We start from the raw sequence: 19,932 nt of genomic DNA, 5'->3' as shown, positions 1-19,932 counted from the left end.
CCTTCCTTTCATCCACCATGGAGAAAGGGAATCCTGGTCCTTCGACGATGGCGGCGAGGGTCGCCGCTTGACAACGCGCCTCTCTTCCCCCTGAGCCCGTGTTGGCAGAGTCGGCCGCGAGGGGAAGGGGGAGGGGGCGACGCCGTGGGCGAGGCCGGGGCAGAGGTCACGGTGCTCGGGGAAGGGGAGGATGGGGCGGTAGATCAGCCTCTCCTCCGCCAGCAGCTCCTCCTCCGATGGAGGGCCATGCAGGAGGCAACCCCTGCGAATTCTTCGTCAGGCTGCGCCAGCCACCGCGCCGCCGCCTTCGCCTCCCAACTCCATTCGCGCGGGAGATGGAGCTGGATCCGCCGCAGGCGTTGCGGTTGCATATGAGGGGCTGCGGGAACAGCGGCACATGGGCCGACGTCGAGTTCCCCACCCCTCACGTCATGTATCTCCACCGAGGGTGGAAAACCTTCGCTTGCCTCCACAGCTTGACGGATGGGCTCACTCTCCATTTCAAACTAATGGAGGGTGGCCTCCTCTCTGTCAAGATCTTCGGGCACTTCGGGACTCGCGTAAGGTGCTGTGTGGAGAGCTCTTCCGACGATGAAGATTCCTCCTCGAGCGAGAGCGGCGAGGAGGATAGCGGCAGCGACGACGAGGCTAGCGGGTGGCAGGATGACGGGTCCGATTAGGCGTCGGGCGCCGCTCTGAGCGGCACTGGCGACCCCATCATCCGTGTCGCCGGCTCCTTCAACTTATTGGGGTCGTCTCCTTGGGCGGCTAGCGTTGGGAGGCTGCGGAAGAGGAAGAGGGCGGGCGGCAAGGCCGTCAAGTCGGAGTACGCGGGCACCGACGCCTTCGTCGCGTACCGACGTCCTGCCGCCTCGTCTTCGAGCTCTGCCTCCAACGCCGCCATCACCATCCAGCCCTTGGACGGCCACCAAGATGTCCTCTTGGTGTCTTATGCCACTCGTAGCTCGCCTAGGCGCCCCTTTTGCCCTTCTGCTTTCTTGTTCCATTTCCTGAGGAGAGAGACAAGAAAGGTATTACGGGCATCTTATCTCTTTTTAGTCTTGTAAGCCTTCGGGCCTTTGTTAACTTTAGAACTTGTAATCCCTTTGTTCATGTTTTTCATTTCGTATGAACTGTACATGTACGGTATGTTTTTTTAATGAAAAAGGGATGTTTGCTGGGTTTTCCGTTCGCAGGTAAAACCCACGACAAGGAATAAATCCTTGTTACCTTTAAGGTAAACGTTTTCCCGCCCGGCAACAGGCCTTGCCGTCCCCCCACTTCGCTCGACCTTTCTCACGCCCTTGGCGGAGGCAGGGATGAGGTGGGCTTAGGCTCTTCGTTTCATTTCCTTGCTGCTGCGACTACGACCAATTCGGTCCCAGGAAACGAGTCCTAGGATCCGGAATGAGGGGGGCACGGTAGCCTAAGGATAAAACGAGGTTTCACATACCTCAGTTCATAACGAAACACATGATAAGGGATAGAGAACTTATCTGAATATGCAGCCCCCGGCAACCTTGGCTTGCCGCGGGTGGATCTTTGCTCTTGTAGCCCCTGTCGTGGTTCTAAGACTGACAGTAGAATAGGGGGGTAGGAATGTAGAGGCAAGATCCTAGCTATGGAGGAGTTGTACACACGAGTTTTATGAGTTCAGGCCCTTCTCGGAGGAAGTAACAGCCCTACGTCTCGGAGCCCGGAGGCGGTCGACTGGATATATGCATGTGAATTACAGAAAGTGCGAACCCTTGTCCCAGAGGAGGGGGGTAGCTTATATAGAGTGCGCTAGGACCCCAGCTCCCCTCTTTTCACACAGGGTTCAATGTTCATAAAGGAGGAGCGTTACTGGTAATGTCCGAAGTAAAGTGCTATAAATGTCCATAAAGCTATGACTTAAACCCAGACCGTTGCGGAGTGAAGGGCTTCTCATCTTCTGGTGGTCGAGTGTCTTCAAGGTGGTCGAGTGAACACATCTTCATGGTCGAGTGGATGATGGTTTCTCTTCGACTGCTTCTGATTCTTTGTAGAGATGCCCTTGGGGAGGGTATGTTGGACAGATCCATGACCCTACCCTAGGTACATAGCTTCATCATTAGCCCCCGAATGAATCAGGGTTTGAGTGAGGAAGGAGTTGGGAACACTTCCGACTCATTCTTTGTGCTATGAGCATATCTTGTTCTGGAACAATGAACTGAGGAGACGACGTCAACTCCTTTTTCAGTCGCCTTGGTCCATTCTTGGTTTTTGTCGAGTGAATTTTCACGGTAGAATTCCGAATGATAATGTAGAGGACGTTTACAGTCTAGCAAGTTGCTCTGCTCTCCGCGGGATTCGAATTTTGGGAAGCGCGCCGGACGGGCGAGACCGTGGTAATCGGGGCGGATTAGGCAAGTCTCCTTGATCTTCGCGCCACCTTTTTCACCACGTACTGCACGCGCGACAGTTGTGGGATTTGTTTAGATCGTCTGGGTCCACCAGTCAGTCACTTGGGGAATGACCTTATAAAAGGCACCGGACCAGGCCTCTGCCCCATGCGCTCCCATTCTCTTTTCTTCTTCCTCCGACCTCTCCGCCACGCTCGCTTCTGCTCTCGTCGCCGGACCCTCGCTCGAACTCGATCCGTCGCCATGGGGAAAGAGAAGACGGGGGCGCTGGAGCGGGCGAAGAAGGCGACCGCGAAAGCAAAGGGCAAGCGGACCAGCCGGGGCGGATCCTTGTCGAGATCCGGCCTGCCGCCGGGCTAGATCCAGGGCGACTGGATCCGCTCGACGATCAGCCAGGACGACCTCGACGACCTGGTGGAGGGGGGGACTGATCCCCCACAAGTCGGCACGGCTCCCGGGGAATGAGACCGAGCCGCAGCCAAGGGAGGGTGAGTGCGTTGTGGAGCAGGTCACTTGGAGCGGCAAAGGGTACTTGGATGCCGAGGAGGACGAGGAGAGTGACGAATCGACTGATGACGAAGAGGTCGACTCGCCTCCTCGCAGGGAGAGGAGATCCAAACACGCTCACGACCCGGCGAGCGCTCCGGGCCTGGTGGCCGCGCCGATTGGGCAATCTTCGAAGTGTCCCAGGATGTCTTCCCCAACGCCGATTGAGAAGGCTCCGAAGCAGCCCAAAGTTGTGCCGCCTCCAGCACCGAAAGCACCGAAAGCCACCTCCTCCAAACTGCCAAAGGCTTTGCCCAGGATCAAAGTGACTGTCCCTACTATCTCCGGGTAATCATCTGACTTGTTCTTTTCGTTGACTCAAGTAACAGAACATAACCGACTGGATGCGGGTCTTTGTAGTGCTGCTACGTTAGGAACCTCTTCTCTCCAGTACCGAGACGAGGAGATGGAAGACGTGGTTACCTCTAACCCAGGTAGAAACTCTTATGATCTTGTTCTTGATTCCTTGGTCGATTGCATTCTAGTGGTTCACTTGGGGTCGAATGATCTGTCTTGCAGCTCCACCCAACGTCATCGATCTTCCAGATGACGATGAAGATGTGGCTCTTAAGCCCAGGAAGAGCAAGAAGGTAGCAGCTGGCAAGATGTCTCGGCAAGGGCCAACAACAACAACACCCGTCCGTCAACCTGAAGACGCGGGCAGGGCCTCTGTAACCTTCGCTGCACCCTTGTCGAGTGAGCACCCCGCACCGTCGATTACACCGGTGATTCCTTTAGTCGTCCAACTCCACGCCACGGAGCTCCAAGCTGACACACCTGGGTCGTCTTCTCTCTTTTTCACCAGCTACATCGTCCCGGACAACCAGTCGGAAGCGGCTGTGGAAGCCATCCGACAGGCTGACGTGATGATGGAGCGGGTGAAGACGGTGCATGAGAATAGCCAGGCTACCTATGACGCCAGCGCTGCTCTTCGGGCCAATGTCCAGGTAAGTAGACTTTCCGACTGCTCTTGTTCTATGAGGATATGCTACCCGAAAAAATTTCTTCTACACAATCTCCTGTTGTTTGCGTCAAATCAGAGCACCCACTGGGTGTTTTGTTGTCTTTGATATTTGCATTCTTCTACTCGGTCTGGGCGAGTGGGATCTGAACCGGTGGGGGCACGCTAAGTGCACCCACTGGGTGTAGTCCCCGAGACCGCGGTCGACTACTGGCAGTCGACTGGGGTTTGAGTTCTATCTTCCTTTCTTTTTCTTTTCTTCCACTCGACTCAGGCGGACCAGTCGAGTAGGATCTGAACCGGTGGGGGCACGCCAAGTGCACCCACTGGGTGTAGTCCCCGAGACCGCGGTCGACTGCTGATAGTCGACTATGGTCTGAAAAGTTTTTTTTAACTTGGTCCGGGCGGACCGGTCGAGTTGGGTCTTAATCAGCGGGGGCACGCCAAGTGCACCCGCGGGGTGTAGCCCCCGAGACCGCAGTCGACTGTGTGCAGTCGGCTGGGGTCTAAGCGAACTTCTTTAGGTTTTATTCACTCGGAAGTAAACAACCTTTGATCTTATCGACTGACCCGTCTTTTGCCTCCTGCAGAAGTCTTGTACTCTTATTTCCAAGTTTGCTGAACTTGAGGAGAAGCAGAGGCAACTCAACCTCGACTTGGAATTAGCCCAGCAGAATCTGAAGAAAGCTCAAGACGAAGCTGCTGGTATGGAAGGTAACTGGCTGTCGACTGACTTTCAATATATTTCTTTGATCTTCTTGTTTGATTCGATTGCTTCTTTTGCAGAGAAAATGAAGTTGGCTCTGGAGAAGAAGGACTTGGACCTCGCCGCCGCGCAAAAAGCAGACCAAGATAAAACTGCTCTCGCGGACCAGAAGCTTGCTTCAGTCGGAACGCTGGAAGGGGAGGTGAACAAACTGAAATCTTGCCTCAATGAAGCTAACCGTGAAGTGACTAGTCTGAAGAAGGACAAGGTTGCCCTGAGTGAAAAGCTGGAGTCCGCAATCCGCAAGAGGAATGACACGGAAGCTTATCTGAGGACTCTTGCCAAGAAGCTCTATCTCATGCTGGAAGGTATTTCTTTTAAACCGACTGTGTTGATGCTTGCGATCGGATCCTGCTCAGTCGACTCACTAATTTTTGGCTGCAGAATTCTGCCAAGACTTCGACGAGGAAACTGGAAAGGTCGAGACGGGTATGGACCCTATCGCTTCTCCAGTTTGCGAGGAAACTGCAATGAACGTGCTCCGACTGGAGTCCCGTATCGCCAGCGCCACAAGCTACCTCGTGCGCCTGAAGGAGGTAGTCTCCCGAATCGACTCAACGCTTTGGCCAAGGGCGACGCTTCAAAATGACCTGGAATCCCTGATGGCTCGACTGAACGAGATCCCTGACCGAGTGTAAGAATGGAAGAAGTCCTCCGCCCGGTGTGGTGCTGACGTGGTGCTGTCCTTGGTGTGAGTCCATTACAAGGAGGCTCGTGAAGACAAGATGGCTGCGATCAAAGTTGCTAACACCAAAAAGCATGACTTCCAATCCTTCATGGAGACTTTCATCGCAACCGCTACTCGGACCACTGATGGGATCGACCTGGACGCATTCGTCGAGCCTGCCAGCCCTCCTCCTGCCGAGTGAACAAACTTATGAGACTTGAATCTGCTTTAAATTTTCCTCGGAAAGCCAAGTGACTGCTGTAACCGTTAAACTCCTTCGGGCTTGATGCCCGAATACTTTGGATTTGCTGCTTGGAACTTTAGAATTTATCCGAATTTGGTTTATCTCCGAATGTGCTTGCATTTTGCCTTCGAATGGACTTTGTTCACTGCTCGGAATAGTCTTTGCGTTGGAGTCCGAAAGAGAAGGTTGCAGTCGACCTGCACCTCGTCGTCCTTGCGGATAGGGATATGTTTCGAACTTAGGCGAGTATTGGACTGCATCTAAGCCCCAGAGTGGGAGGATTGCTCTCCACTCGGTAGGATTTTTTCAAACTTAGGCGAGTATTGGACTGCAGCTAAGCCTCCGAGTGAGAGAACTTAGGCGAGTACTGGACTGCAGCTAAGCCCCTCGAGTGGGAGGATTGCTCTCCACTCGGTAGGATTTTTTCAAACTTAGGCGAGTATCGGACTACAGCTAAGTCTCCGAGTGAGAGAACTTAGGCCAGTACTAGACTGCAGCTAAGCCCCCGAGTGGGAGGATTGCTCTCCACTCGGTAGGATTTTTCAAACTTAGGCGAGTATGACTGCAGCTAAGTCTCGAGTGGAGAACTTAGGCGAGTACTGGACTGCAGCTAAGCCCCCGAGTGGGAGGATTGCTCTCCACTCGGTAGGATTTTTACAACTTAGGCGAGTACTGACTGCAGCTAAGTCTCGAGTGAGAGACTTAGGCGAGTACTGGACTGCAGCTAAGCCCCCGAGTGGGAGGATTGCTCTCCACTCGGTAGGATTTTTTCAAACTTAGGCGAGTACTGGACTGCAGCTAAGCCTCCGAGTGAGAGAACTTAGGCGAGTACTGGACTGCAGCTAAGCCCCCGAGTGGGAGGATTGCTCTCCACTCGGTAGGATTTTTTCAAACTTAGGCGAGTACTGGACTGCAGCTAAGTCTCCGAGTGAGAGAACTTAGGCGAGTACTGGACTGCAGCTAACCGAGTGGGAGGATTGCTCTCCACTCGGTAGGATTTTTTCAAACTTAGGCGAGTACTGGACAGCTAAGTCTCCTAGTGAGAGAACTTAGGCGAGTACTGGACTGCAGCTAAGCCCCCGAGTGGGAGGATTGCTCTCCACTCGGTAGGATTTTTTTCGAACTTAGGCGAAACGGATTCGCGACTAAGCCCACCCACTGGGGGATTTCAGAAGTAAATAAGAAACAACAATCGGTATGAGAGGACCGTAAGCTCTTGTCTTTGATAAACAAATTACAAAGGTGTTTCTTATTACATTTTATTCGAACGAGTGCTTAAGTATAAAAGGGGCGGAGCAGCTCCGCGTTCCAAGCCCGTGTCCAAGCCCGTGGCTCGTCTTTCTAATGCTCAACACTGTAAAGATGGTACGCTCCATTGTGAAGAACTTTGGTGATGATGAAGGGGCCTTCCCAAGCCGGGACGAGCTTGTGTGGTTTCTGTTGATCCACTCGAAGAACCAGGTCTCCTTCTTGAAAGGCTCGACCGCTCACATTTCTGGCATGGAATCGACGCAAGTCTTGCTGATAAATGGTCGAACGGATCAAGGCCATCTCTCTTTCCTCCTCTAAGAGATCGACTGAATCTTGCCGGTCCTGCTCTGCTTCCTCTTCGGAGAAGAGCTCGACTTGGGGTGCGTTGTGGAGTAGGTCACTTGGCAGAACAGCTTCGGCTCCATAGACTAAGAAGAAAGGAGTTCGTCCGGTCGACTGATTAGGAGTTGTCCTTAAACCCCACAGAACTGACGGGAGTTCATCAACCCAAGCGCCTACTGCGTGTTTGAGATCACGCATCAGTCGGGGTTTCAGTCCTTTGAGAATTAGGCCATTGGCTCTTTCTGCTTGTCCGTTCGACTGCGGGTGAGCGACTGAAGCATAGTCGACTTGTGTGCCTTGAGAAGCGCAGAAAGCTCTAAACTCATCAGAATCGAAGTTCGACCCGTTGTCCGTGATGATGCTGTGTGGGACTCCATATATGAATGTCAATTCTCTGATAAAACTGACAGCGGTGCTGGCCTCAAGGTTCTTGATAGGTTTAGCTTCGATCCATTTGGTAAACTTGTCAACTGCAACGAGCACATGAGTGAAGCCGCTCCTGCCAGTTCTCAGTGGTCCAACCATATCCAGTCCCCAAACAGCAAAGGGCCAAATGAGGGGGATGGTCTTCAGGGTTGACGCTGGCTTGTGAGACATGTCGGAGTAAAACTGGCATCCTTCATATCTGTCGACTATATCTTCGCCATTTCATTTGCTCGTGGCCAATAGAATCCAGCTCGGTATGCTTTAGCCACGATGGCCCGAGAGGACGCATGGTGACCACAGGTCCCCGAGTGGATGTCATTGAGGATCATTCGACCTTCTTCTGGTGTTATGCATTTCGGACCGACTCCAGTCACGCTTTCCCTGAACAATTGTCCTCTTATCATAGTAAAGGCCTTGGATCGACGGATGATCTGTCGAGCCTCTTCCTCATCCTATGGGAGTTCTTTCCTGAGGATGTACGCAATGTAGGGCACTGTCCAGTCGGGAGTAATGGCCAGAACCTCCATGATCAGGTCGACCACGGCTGGGACCTCAACTTTAGTCGGATCTGTGGCGCTCTTAGGCTGCGGGGGCTCTTCAGTAAAAGGATCTTCCTGAACTGTCGGCGTGTGAATATGCTCCAAAAACACATTGCTGGGAATGGCTTCTCTCTTGGAACCTATCTTTGCCAAGCCATCGGCTGCTTGATTTTTCAGTCGGGGAATGTGATGGAGCTCTAACCCCTCAAACATCTTTTCCAGCTTCCTCACCGCGTTGCAGTAACCAGTCATGGCTGGGCTTCTGACGTCTCACTCCTTCATCACTTGATTGACTACCAAATCTGAGTCGCCATAGACCATGAGGCGACGGACACCGAGTGAGATGGCCATGCGCAACCCATATAGGAGTGCTTCATATTCTGCTTCATTGTTGGAGGAATCAAAGTGAATCTGGGGGACATATCTGAGCCTGTCTCCTCGGGGGGATACCAGTACTACCCTAGCACCAGAACCATTCAGCATTTTGGATCCGTCAAAGAACATGGTCCAGTGCTCCGAGTGAACTTGAGTCGGTAGTTGCTGTTCGATCCACTCGGTGAGGAAATCTACTATTTCTTGGGACTTGATAGCTTTCTTTGCCTCAAACTTGATATCCAAGGGAAGGAGTTCAATCACCCATTTTTCCACTCGACCAGTTGCATCTCTGTTGTGCAGAATCTCTGACAATGGAGCATCGCTGACGACTGTAACAGAGTGATCAGAGAAATAGTGTGCAACCTTCTTCGTGGTCATGTAAATCCCATAGACAAGCTTCTGATAGTGCGGATATCTCTGCTTTGACGGAGTCAGGACTTCAGAAATATAATAAACCGGGCACTGAACTTTATAAGCTTTTCCTTCTTCTTCCCGCTCGACCATAAGTACTGTACTGACAACTTGTCCAGTGGCTGCTATATAAAGCAGTAAAGGCTCTTTGCTGATTGGAGCAGCAAGCACCGGCTGGGTGGAAAGTAGGGCTTTTAGCTCTGCAAATGCTGCATCAGCTTCTGGGGTCCACTCAAACTTATCTGATTTCTTCATCAGTTGGTAAAGAGGCAGCGCCTTTTCACCGAGGCGAGAAATGAATCGACTTAGGGCGGCCAAGCAACCAGTAAGCTTCTGGACATCATGCACACGCACAGGGCATTTCATTCGGAGTATAGCACCCACTTTCTCTGGGTTAGCATCAATTCCTTGTTCGGAAACGAGGAAACCAAGTAATTTTCCGCCCGGAACTTCAAACATGCACTTTGATGGATTGAGCTTGATATCATACCTTCTGAGGCTGGCAAAGGTTTCAGCAAGGTCAGTCAGTAGGTCAGAACCTTTACGTGACTTGACCACAATGTCATCCATGTATGCTTCCACATTCCGACTGATCTGAGTGAGCAGGCACTTCTGAATCATCCGCATGAATGTGGCTCCAGCGTTCTTCAAACCGAATGGCATTGTGACATAACAGAAGCACCCAAACGGGGTGATAAAAGCTGTCTTTATCTCGTCGGGTCCGTACAGACGGATCTGGTGGTACCCGGAGTAGGCGTCCAAAAAGGACAAACGCTCGCACCCTACAGTCGAGTCGACTATCTGGTCGATGCGAGGGAGAGGAAAGTGATCTTTTGGGCAGGCCCGATTGATATGCTTGAAATCAATGCACATGCAAAGTGAGTCGTCCTTCTTTGGGACCATGACAACATTGGCTAACCACTCGGAGTGGTAAATCTCTTGGATAAACTTAGCTGCCAAAAGCCGAGCCACCTCTTCACCGATTGCCTTTCTCTTCTGTACAGCAGACCGCCGAAGATGTTCTTTGACTGGTTTCACTTTTGGGTCGACTCGCAAACGATGCTCAGCCAGTCCCCTGGGAACACCCGGCATGTCAGAAGGCTTCCATGCAAAGATGTCCCAGTTCTCACGAAGGAACTGGATGAGCGCTTCTTCCTATTTGGAGTCGAGTGTGGTTGAGATGTGAGTCAGAGCAGCATTGGGGTCTGTCGGGTGAATGTGAATCGACTTCGTTTCGCCAGACGACTGGAATGCTGAATCCGTGGCTTGCTTCTTGGATCGCAACAAATCACTCGGATCTGCATTTTTCTGGTATTCTTGCAATTCTACCACGGCCATCTGAGCATCGGCGATCTTTGAGCCCTTCTGGAAGCACTCTTCTGCCTTCTTCCGATTACCAAAGATAGTGATCACCCCTTTGGGACCAGGCATCTTCAATTTGAGGTACACGTAACATGGTCAAGCCATAAAACGTGCATAAGCTGGCCTGCCCAGAATGGCATGATAAGCACTCTGGAAATCCACAACTTCAAATGTCAACTTTTCTTTGCGGTAATTTTTAGAATCACCAAAAATCACGTCGAGAGCAGTCTGACCGAGGGATGCAACCTTCTTGCCTGGAATGACCCCATGGAAACTCATATTGCTTTCACTGAGTCTGGACATCGGAATGCCCATTCCCTTCAATGTCTCTGCATACAGTATGTTCAGGCCACTGCCACCGTCCATCAGGACCTTTGTCAGTCGAGTGCCTTCGATCACCGGGTCGACCACCAGTGCTTGCCTCCCGGGGGTGGCTATGTGTGCTGGATGATCAGACTGGTCGAATGTAATGGCGGTCTATGACCACTTTAGGTAACTGGGTGTCACCGGAGCGACCATGTTCACTTCTCTGTTGATGACTTTCAATCGACTTTTGCTCTCAACGTCAGTAAAAATCATCAGAGTGGAATTCACATGGGGATAACCATCATCATCCCCTTCCTCATCCTCAGCCTTGTCTGCTTCCTTCTCCTTTTCCTTGGGCTGTTTCTCTCGGAATTGCTGGATTAGGAGCCGACACTGCCGAGTGGTGTGCTTCGGGTAAATGAAATTACCCTCTTCATCTTTTTTGGTGTGGATGTGGCACGACAAATCCAACACGTCATTTCCATCTTGATCTTTTACTTTCTTGGGGTTCCACGACCCCTTGGGCTTCCCCTTGAACTTTGCTTGAACCACAGCCAAGGCTTCACCAGGAGCAGCTGGCTCGGCCTTGCGCTTTTGTTTCCGACCGGAGTTTCCTCCTCCGGCTTCGTGGGCGACTGCTTTGTGCTTGCCACTCCGGAGTCGTTCTTCTTCTTCACCATTGGCGTACTTGGTGGCAATTTCCATCATCCGAGCCAGAGTCATATTTCCTGTCCGGCCGAATTTCATATTCAACTCCCGATACCTGACACCTTCCTTAAAGGCACAAATTTCCTGATGATCTGACACATCCTCTACCGTGTGGTGTAGGGTGATCCATCTCTGGATATAATCCCTCAAAGTTTCATTCGGTTTCTGAAAACAACACTGTAATTCTGTCAAACCTGTCGGCCGTTTGCAAGTGCCCTCGAATGTTCTGACAAACACCCGGGTGACATCTTCCCAAGTATAAATACTGCCAGGCGTCAACTGATTCAGCCATGCTCTAGCCGAGCCCTCCAACATCAGAGGAAGGTGTTTCATGGCCACTTCATCATTGCCGCCACCAATCTGGACAGCCACTCGGTAGTCTTCAAGCCAAGTGTCAGGCTTAGACTCACCAGTGAACTTACTGACTCCAGTCGCCAACCTGAAGTTGGGGGGAATCACTGCAGCTCTGATAGCTCTGCTAAAGCACTCTGGACCTAAGACATGCGCTCTGTTGCTGGTTTGCGGACCCCCGTCATGGCCTTCTCGGTGAGCCCTGTTTCTGTCGACCAAACCCTGAACGAGAATAGATCTCGCATCAAAGCCTGGCTCCCTGGGGTCGACTGGAATACCTCGCCCAACACTGTGAGGGCGTCTGTCTTCATGTTGTCGAGGCACGTACGACCCACTCCTTGGGGGAGGAGTGGGCACTCGACGACGATCATCACGATCAACTCGGTGATCATACTGCTCATGGTTCCTGTACTGATCTCGTCGATCTCCACGTCCCTCACGCCTCGGGGGCGATCTTGGGCTATGGGCCGACTGAACTGTGTCCGCAACCACGGACCTACTATGGATCCTATTCCGCGACTGAGATACAACCATATTCTGTTCTCCCGCCGCCCGGAGCAAGGCTCAAATTTGCACCAGACCTCGGCCAGCTTCCGACTGGGAAGGTTGGATCGACTCCGCTATCCAGGCAGCAGCTGCTAGATTCTGGATCGGGGTTCGGTATACCTGAGTCGGAGGAGGAAAACGTTGGCGTCGACTAGATTCTGGATCGGGGTTCGGTAGACCTCTTGTTCTTGTCGGCAGAGCTCTCTGGCACGTCCTCAACGGTAGCACAACACCCCGAAGAGGTGCGCTTGCCGGAGTGGGTGCGAGAGGTCTTGTCGGGCTCTTTTTTTCCTCCCGGGCCTTCGGCGGCAGGAGCAGGTGCCTCGACGGCAGCTGCTGCAACTGCTTCCCGGTATAGTTGGTCGGCGCAGATCAGCGCGTCCTTCTTGTCGGAGGGGACGGAGATGACGGTCAACGGCCCGGGCATCTTTAGCATGTTGTAGGCATAGTGTGATGCCGCCATGAACTTAGCTAATGCCGGGCGGCCGAGGATCCCGTTGTAGGGCAAGGGGATCTCGGCCACGTCGAAGACGATCCTCTCCGTCCGGAAGTTCAACTCTCCTCCAAATGTCACAGGCAGTGTGACCTTTCACTTTGGCTGGCTTCTCCCCGGATTGACCCCCTGAAACGTGCCCATTTCCTCGAGGTCTCCGTCAGGGATTTGCAACTTTTTGATCACGACAGGCGAGAACAAGTTCAGGCCGGCCCCGCCGTCAACCAACATCTTGTTCACCCTGAGGTTGCGTATTGTTGGCGAAACAAACAACGGCAAACACCCGACCGTGGTAGTGCAATCGGGGTGGTCCTCGGCATCAAAGATGAGGGGCGTGCTGGACCACTTTAGTGGCTTCTGAGCGTCGAACGACGGCTCTGTCGCTGCGACCTCTCACGCCCACAGCTTGAGCTGGCGGTGAGAGGTGTGTAGCGAGGCGCCTCCATCGACGCACATGGCCTCTGTAGCCTTCTGGAACCCTTGCTCACCAGACTCGTCGTCCTCGTCGTGATCATCGTCTTCTTGTTTCTTATCGCGGCCCCGGGCGGGTCTTTCTTGCTGTTTGTCCCTGCTGGGGCGGCCTCCTTGGTCGCCGCGCTTCTTGCCGGATCCCTCGGCACCATCCTGGTCCTTCTCCTTGTCCCGCCTTTTGTACTCAGCCTTTTGCTTCTCAGCAAGCAGCTCGACTTGCCGGCAGTTCTGGAGATCGTGGCCCTTGGTGCGGTGGATCTTGCAGTATTGCTTGCTGGAGCTTCCTGGCTTGTCGGTAGCCGCCAAGGCCCGGCAGGCGACGCACCCGGCAATCTCCTTACCGGGGGTGTCTGCCTTGACCTTCTTGCTGGTACCGGTATCGTCAGATCCCTCAACGGCAAGCACAGCCTTGCCTTTGCACTTCCTGTTGCGACGCCGGCCCTTCTCCGTCGGGGCGGCGGCGTCCTCCTCAGTCGAGTCAGTTTCCGCGCCGGCGTTTTCGCCAAGGTACTTCCTTCCCTCTTCAGCCCGGGCGCACCTGTCGGCCAGAACATAGAGCTCGGCCACATCTTTAACCTTGGTCATCGCCAGCTCCTTGCGCATCTTGCGATTGCGCATGTTCTAATGGAACGCGCTAATCACAGTGGCGGGATGAACGTCGGGGATGTTGTACTACACCCGGCTGAATCTCTGGATGTACTTGCGCAGGGTCTCCCCTTCCTTCTGGGGAATGATATGCAGATCACTGGCCTGGCCATGAGCTTGGTGGCCTCCCGTGAAGGTGCCAATGAACTCATGGCACAGATCTGACCAGGAAGAAATGGAGTCCGCCGGCAAGTGCATCAACCAAGACATCACATTGGGCTTGAGCGCCAGCGGGAAGTAGTTGGCAAGCACCTTGTCGTCGTGAGCCCCAGTAGCCTACATCGCGATGGTGTAGATGCTGAGAAACTCAGACAGATGGGTCTTGCCGGTGTACTTCTCGCCGACGTCGGGCTTGAACGTGCGGTGGGACGGCCACTGGAACTGCCTCAGCTCACGGGTAAAAGCCGGGCAGCCCACCTCGTAAGGTAGGCCACCGGGGCCCCCGGTGCCGGGTGGTCCGTAGTGGGTCCCGCCCGCTTGTCCGACTTGCGGCGCGCCTCGCGCCGGCGCTCGACGGTGGTTCGAGCGTCTTCGTGAGTTCGCTCCCGAAGGACCTGGCGCTGGTCGCGGAGGGTCCGTAGGTCGGACGACGCTATGGAGATGTTATCACCAGCGTCGCCGCGACAGGCCGACGCCCGCGACGGCTGGCGAGGAGGAGGAGAGTGCACCGTGGCCGCAGCTCCCCGGGTCCTCCCAGCGCCAGCAGGCGGCGGTTCGGTGGAGTGCCGACCCGAGGGCCCCGCCGGTCGCGGATCGTCTTTGTTCGCGATGGCGACGAGGCTCCGGATGGTGGCCCTACACTCATCGAGCTTCTCCGCAGCAGGAGGGAAGTCGAGGAGCAGCTGCGCGCGTGCCAAGGCTTCCGCCCGCGTGGGTGGCGGTGACAGCTGAGTGGATCGTGGCACACTTCGACTTCTAACTATGTTAGAAGGAGCTCTATCACGACCCAGCGGCTGCGTGCCGTTTTCACCAGTGCTTCGGCGAGCGTGTTGAACTCCTTCGCCTTGCTGACAACGCACAGGGCTCTTCCCACGGCGGTGCCCAGGGTCACCAACGTGGTGACGCTGTTCGGCGTGTACACCATGGGAAGAACGCGCGGTGGTCGCCGGTGTATGCGTCCTGGAGGTCGCCGCACCGCCCGGAGTCGGCGCAACGACACCCCCGGAGGGCCCCGCGCCGCCGGCAGGGGGCCCAGCTTCGTCTTTGGATCCGGCGGCGTGGGGCCGATCGTCTGGTGCACGAACGACGCTGCTCACCAGGCTCCGGCCCGAGTCCTGTCCGCGACCGGTCCGCTGCTCGTCCGCGCCGGCACGGGCCGTTCGGCCCCCAACGAGCCGATCGCTGTGGCCGTCATCTTCTTAGGGGCCATGGCGACGAAGAACCGCTAGGCTAACTACTAGACCAGATTCTCACAAACGCGCCCCCTACCTGGCGCGTCAAAGATGTCGGTGGGAAACGACACCTATGGGATCACAAGAATCCCTACTGCGGTTGCGGGGCGCGGGGTTGAGAGAAGAGCGGGTCTAACAGAGAGCACGCGGTTCGTTTATCCAGGTTCGGTCCGCGAGGATGCGTAAAACCCTAGTCCTACTTTTGTGGATGTATTCTGAGTTCTTGAACTAGCTACGGGGTGTAACGAGCTCAAAAAGCCCGAATCCCTCCCCTCGTCGCCTTGGGCCTCCTTTTATAGAAAAAGGGGTCACCACAGTGGCAGGCAGGAGGTGGAAAGGCAACAGTGTTGCGAGGTTATCCTGCTATTACAGGACAAAGCGCATTAAATGCGAGGCTTAGGTGTCCCTCCACTTTATCGGGGGCGGGGGCGAGGCCCGTCCCGTCCGTTGCCGCTCCTCCAAGCTTCGACACGTGCCCTGGCCAGCGATGCATGCGGTGCCATGTAGGTAGGCAGGTAGCTGAGGTGGTGCGGTGGTGGAGCCTCCACGAAGGGTTGCATGTCGCCACGCAGGTGCCTGCCCAGCTGATTGGGTCGGCAGCTGCATGCGAACGGCGGTGGAGACTTGGCTGGTGCGGGCCTGACGGTGGCCCTGCTGGTGCGCTTGGCGAGGGCCTTGCCGGGTGGCCCGGCGAGGGTCTTGCAGTGGCGTGTAGGCGTCCCCGGCAAGGATCTCGCCGGGGGTCTTGTGGGATTCTTCGGTGAGGAAGGCTGCCTTCCTATCCTCATTTGATCTTAACTATTCTTTGTCTTCACGAAGACCTGCATGCCACCACAGAGGTGACTCCCGAGCCCTGTCCAATACATTTGCCGAGTGTTGGTGGGCTCGAGGGTGGCTCGCTCGGCTGGCGTGGGCGAGCTGCCCCGGCAAGAGTCCTTGCCGGGGAAACGTGCTTTGCCCATCTGATCTTTGTGGCCTTGGTCCTTGTCGTTGCTTTGCTTCGTCTTGGGCTTCAATCTTATCTTGGCTTACCTCCCTTGCTCTGCTTGGTGTGGTCACGGGCGCGACTCTGACTGTCTGTGCATAGAAAAAGGGGTACAAAAATGTGCCCTTAGTTTTGTACACCGACACCAGGCCGCATACGCGATATCACGTCATTATGAGCCTTGAGGGCGGCGTTGTACACAACTGCCTGGTCTCTTGTGAATTTCCCATTGGTAGGGTATGAACATGTGATGTCAAAGGCATAGAAGTTGTACTCATCGTTCACCGCCCCATCATTTTGTCCATAATGAAGAATGGAACTGTTCTGTCCAGTGGCGCATATGCATGTGTAGGCGCAACGTTGGCAGCCTTCGTGCATGGATGCATGAAAACGAAAGATGCTCTCCAACTGATTTTCCGTCATGCCTGGCTTGATCCGCCTCATGACCTCAACGTGTGCTTCTGAGCTGACATCGTTGGCATGCTGAATGAGGGCAAGCTCCATGTCAGATTTGGTAACACGACATTCAGTCAAGATGGGATGGAGCGTGGTTAAATCGGTGTCGAACTTGTCCATCCCCTCGAAACTGGCAGGCCTTGAGTAGTTCCCGCTGTCGGTGTTCCTTCCGTGCAAGAGGAAGAGAAGCGGCTCTCCATGGCCATGCTCACTGAATTCACATCGGAGAACCTGCGCAAGCTCGTCGACATGAAAGGCAGAATCGACCTTGTACATGTCCTTGAAGTGCGGCAATTTTTTGGGTTTGCCGTTCCAAATAGCGTCGTCCGGTGACAACCTTGGAGCGAACAAGATGGAGTGTCCGGAAGCAATGTCGACGGCGCCGTAGAACCCTGGCTCCCGCACCCCGAAGAGATACGCGAAGTAGCTCTCCTGCCTGAAGAGCGGGACGTGGTCGGTGCAGTAACGGGTCTGCTCCTCGCCGCCCTGGAGAAGGACGATGCCGCTGAGAGGGCGGCCGGCGGCGGTGAGGTGGGCGCGGAGCGCGGCCGCGAGGCGCTCCCGGTTGCCGGCGTGCACCTCCGCCATGGACGCCCCGGGTGGAGCGAGGGAGTGGGACGACTCGCTCATCTTGCACGCCTGGGCCTGCACGTCCAAGTGGTACGTCGGCGATCGAGATTGGGCTGGGTGTTACAAGACGCGGCGCCCGGCCCGAATAGATAGGCCTTGTTTGTTTGGTTCATAAGCCTAGGACTTTTTTTAATCCCAACTTATCTCTCCTCTCTTTTAATTTATTTATCTCTTCCTAGTAGTAGTAATTAATAATAAATAAAGCATGAATTGACTCCGTGGGTTCACCGTCACAATGCGCTTCTTCCCGTTATTTTACACTTTCACTTTGAATTTTAAAACTTATTTGAGGTGGTACTATTCTTGTAGGTCAAAAACATTATGATCCTGCCGGTATGATTAAAACTTGGTCCTCTGTATGTGGCCCAGCTTGCAACGCAGGGAGGAAAAAAGGCCCAGCTTGCAACTCAGGGAGGAAAAAACACTTGGGCCTTCTGGCTGTACGTTGGCCCATCTTCAGTGCAACGCAGGGAGATAAAAAATACATGCTTGCGATAGGATTTGAACTCACAACCTTCCACGCAATACCTCTTCGCTTGGTTATTTATCTTCGCTTGGTTTTCTTAACAATTAGTACCACCTCATGTTAACTGTTTTTTTTCCACAGGCCACACGCAGCTGCTGGAAAAAGAAAAAAATTAATGGCAAAATGGCACGCACAAGAGTTGAACACACGACCAACACCTTTGGGGTTGCAATCTCTAGCCACGGGGCCAAACCACCGATGTGTCTTATTAAAGAGGGAATATATATATATATATTTATATTTATACATATGCGAGATAGCATAAAAAGGTAAATAATCCCACCTCGCCCACATATATTGAATCACTTCTGTTTAAATATGTCCGCAAGTGGCCTAGGTAACAAGCTGGCTCAGGAGCAATATGAGGTGTATGGAAACACATAATTACCTTCCAGGAAGGAATTAGTCAGGAACGGAAGGCCTTGATTCGTGGGCTAATTAAACGAGATTTAAGGAAGGGAGGCCACAAAATGAGTCAGGAAGGAATTAATGCATGAGGAGGAGTGTTGGGGGGCGCCCTGCCATTGGCTAATTCAACGAGATTTAATCCAAGCACGGAAGAAAATAATTATCCATGAGCAGGAACAAATGTGATGAATTTGGATTTAAAGAGGCGCGAGGTCACGTAATAAAAGAGCAAGGAAGGAAATAATTATTCATGAGCAGGAACGAAGGTGATGAATTTGGGGTAGGCGGTGTGAAGTCTGAAGAAAGATGGAAGTCCATTGAATTCAGGTTGTCACCTATGTGTAAGATTTACCTAATATTTTAGGTCAATTAAAAAGATTCTTTATTTTTTGAATTGCTATTTTGCTTTTGATCCAAACGATGTCCCATATATTCTTTTGATATCATAACCATATTTATTCATATTCATGTACAAAATGTGTCATGCAACTGACTGGAGATCAACTATAAAGTTAAAAAGATTTACCTAATATTTATTCTAAAATTTGTACTCTGAATTAAAATTGATTCAAATGATGTTCCATATTTTGTTTTGATATCGTAAATATATGTTTAGTCAGGTACAAAATTATTTTGAGACAATTAATTCACACTTACTAGATTTCTTTGAGATGCTTCATGAAATGTCTGAACCTAAACTTATTCATAAACTTACATTTAATGTTAGACCATATTATCCTTAAATTTGATATTAACTGTGTACCGGGGCAGTTCCTTGACCAGACCAATTGTGGATCATATGAACCAGTGTTTTCACCGTTGCAAAACACATGCGTTGTGCTAGGGAGCATGGGTGTGGTGATGGTGCATGCACCAAGTGCAGTTGAGAAAATAACTCACCATTATTATAAGTTCGCAAAATTACAAGTCGGCACGGGAAGGGGCTGTTGAAACATCATGTTCGAGTATGATGATCAAGCTCATCGCCTTGGGATTGATCATGTTTGTTATGAATATGCGCACAACAAGACCACCATGAACAATGACGGCGAAGGGAAAGAAATGGTAATGCAGATGGGTCAGTAGGGAAGTGTAAGGATTTGTTTCTCCCGTTGCAACGCACGGACATTTTTGCTAGTTTTTTAATAATAAAGTACGGATTGACTCTGTGGGTTCACCGTCACAATACGCTTTCGCCCAGTTGTAATACGCTTTTATGATTCGTATAGACAAAATCGTAATATAAACGAGGTGGTACTAAAATTCTGTTTTGCTTTATATACTTGGCATGTGCGTTAAAAAGTTCACATCTGGACCACGCTCGTGGCCACTTGGGCTCCCTTTGTCCGTCGCTGCACGTGTATGGGCTTCCTACGTCCCCTGCGCATGTCCACGCCAGGTTTATTTTTCCCTAAAAAAGGCTAAAATAATTAGTGGGATGGAGATTCGAACCAATGACCTTCTTTCCGCTAGCCTGCAATGGGAGGAACGTGATGACCAACTGCGACAGCTAATTTTTGTGAACAAATTCGAGTTGCACTTTATTTGTATATGGTCTTCAACCTGTAATTAGATCAGGATTGGGCCTGGGCCGTTGCTCTTGCGGCTGGGCCGCGTGCACATGGCTTCATCAACGTACAAAAAATAGAGCCCACTCTACAGTATTAATGTCTTTGGATATTTCATGTTGAATAATCCCACATAGCTTCAATCACATTATTTTCACTAATTTATATATGTTT

General features: G+C 52.6%; 1 protein-coding gene across 1 annotated transcript in view; it reads right to left on the bottom strand.

The window, feature by feature from the left end:
* Positions 1 to 17,256, bottom strand: part of LOC125532750 (xaa-Pro dipeptidase-like) — a 31,713-nt gene extending 14,457 nt beyond the window's left edge. Inside the window, exon 1 of the mRNA XM_048696684.1 lies at positions 16,322 to 17,256. Within this exon, the coding sequence (XP_048552641.1) occupies positions 16,322 to 17,256 (935 nt within the window). The remainder of the gene's footprint in view (positions 1 to 16,321) is intronic.
* Positions 17,257 to 19,932: the final 2,676 nt, after the last annotated feature.

This window comes from Triticum urartu, chromosome 1 (assembly GCF_003073215.2).
Source record: "Triticum urartu cultivar G1812 chromosome 1, Tu2.1, whole genome shotgun sequence".
Taxonomy (NCBI): domain Eukaryota; kingdom Viridiplantae; phylum Streptophyta; class Magnoliopsida; order Poales; family Poaceae; genus Triticum; species Triticum urartu.
The sequence above is the reverse complement of the archived record's forward strand: the minus strand, read 5'-3'. Positions and strand labels throughout refer to the sequence as shown.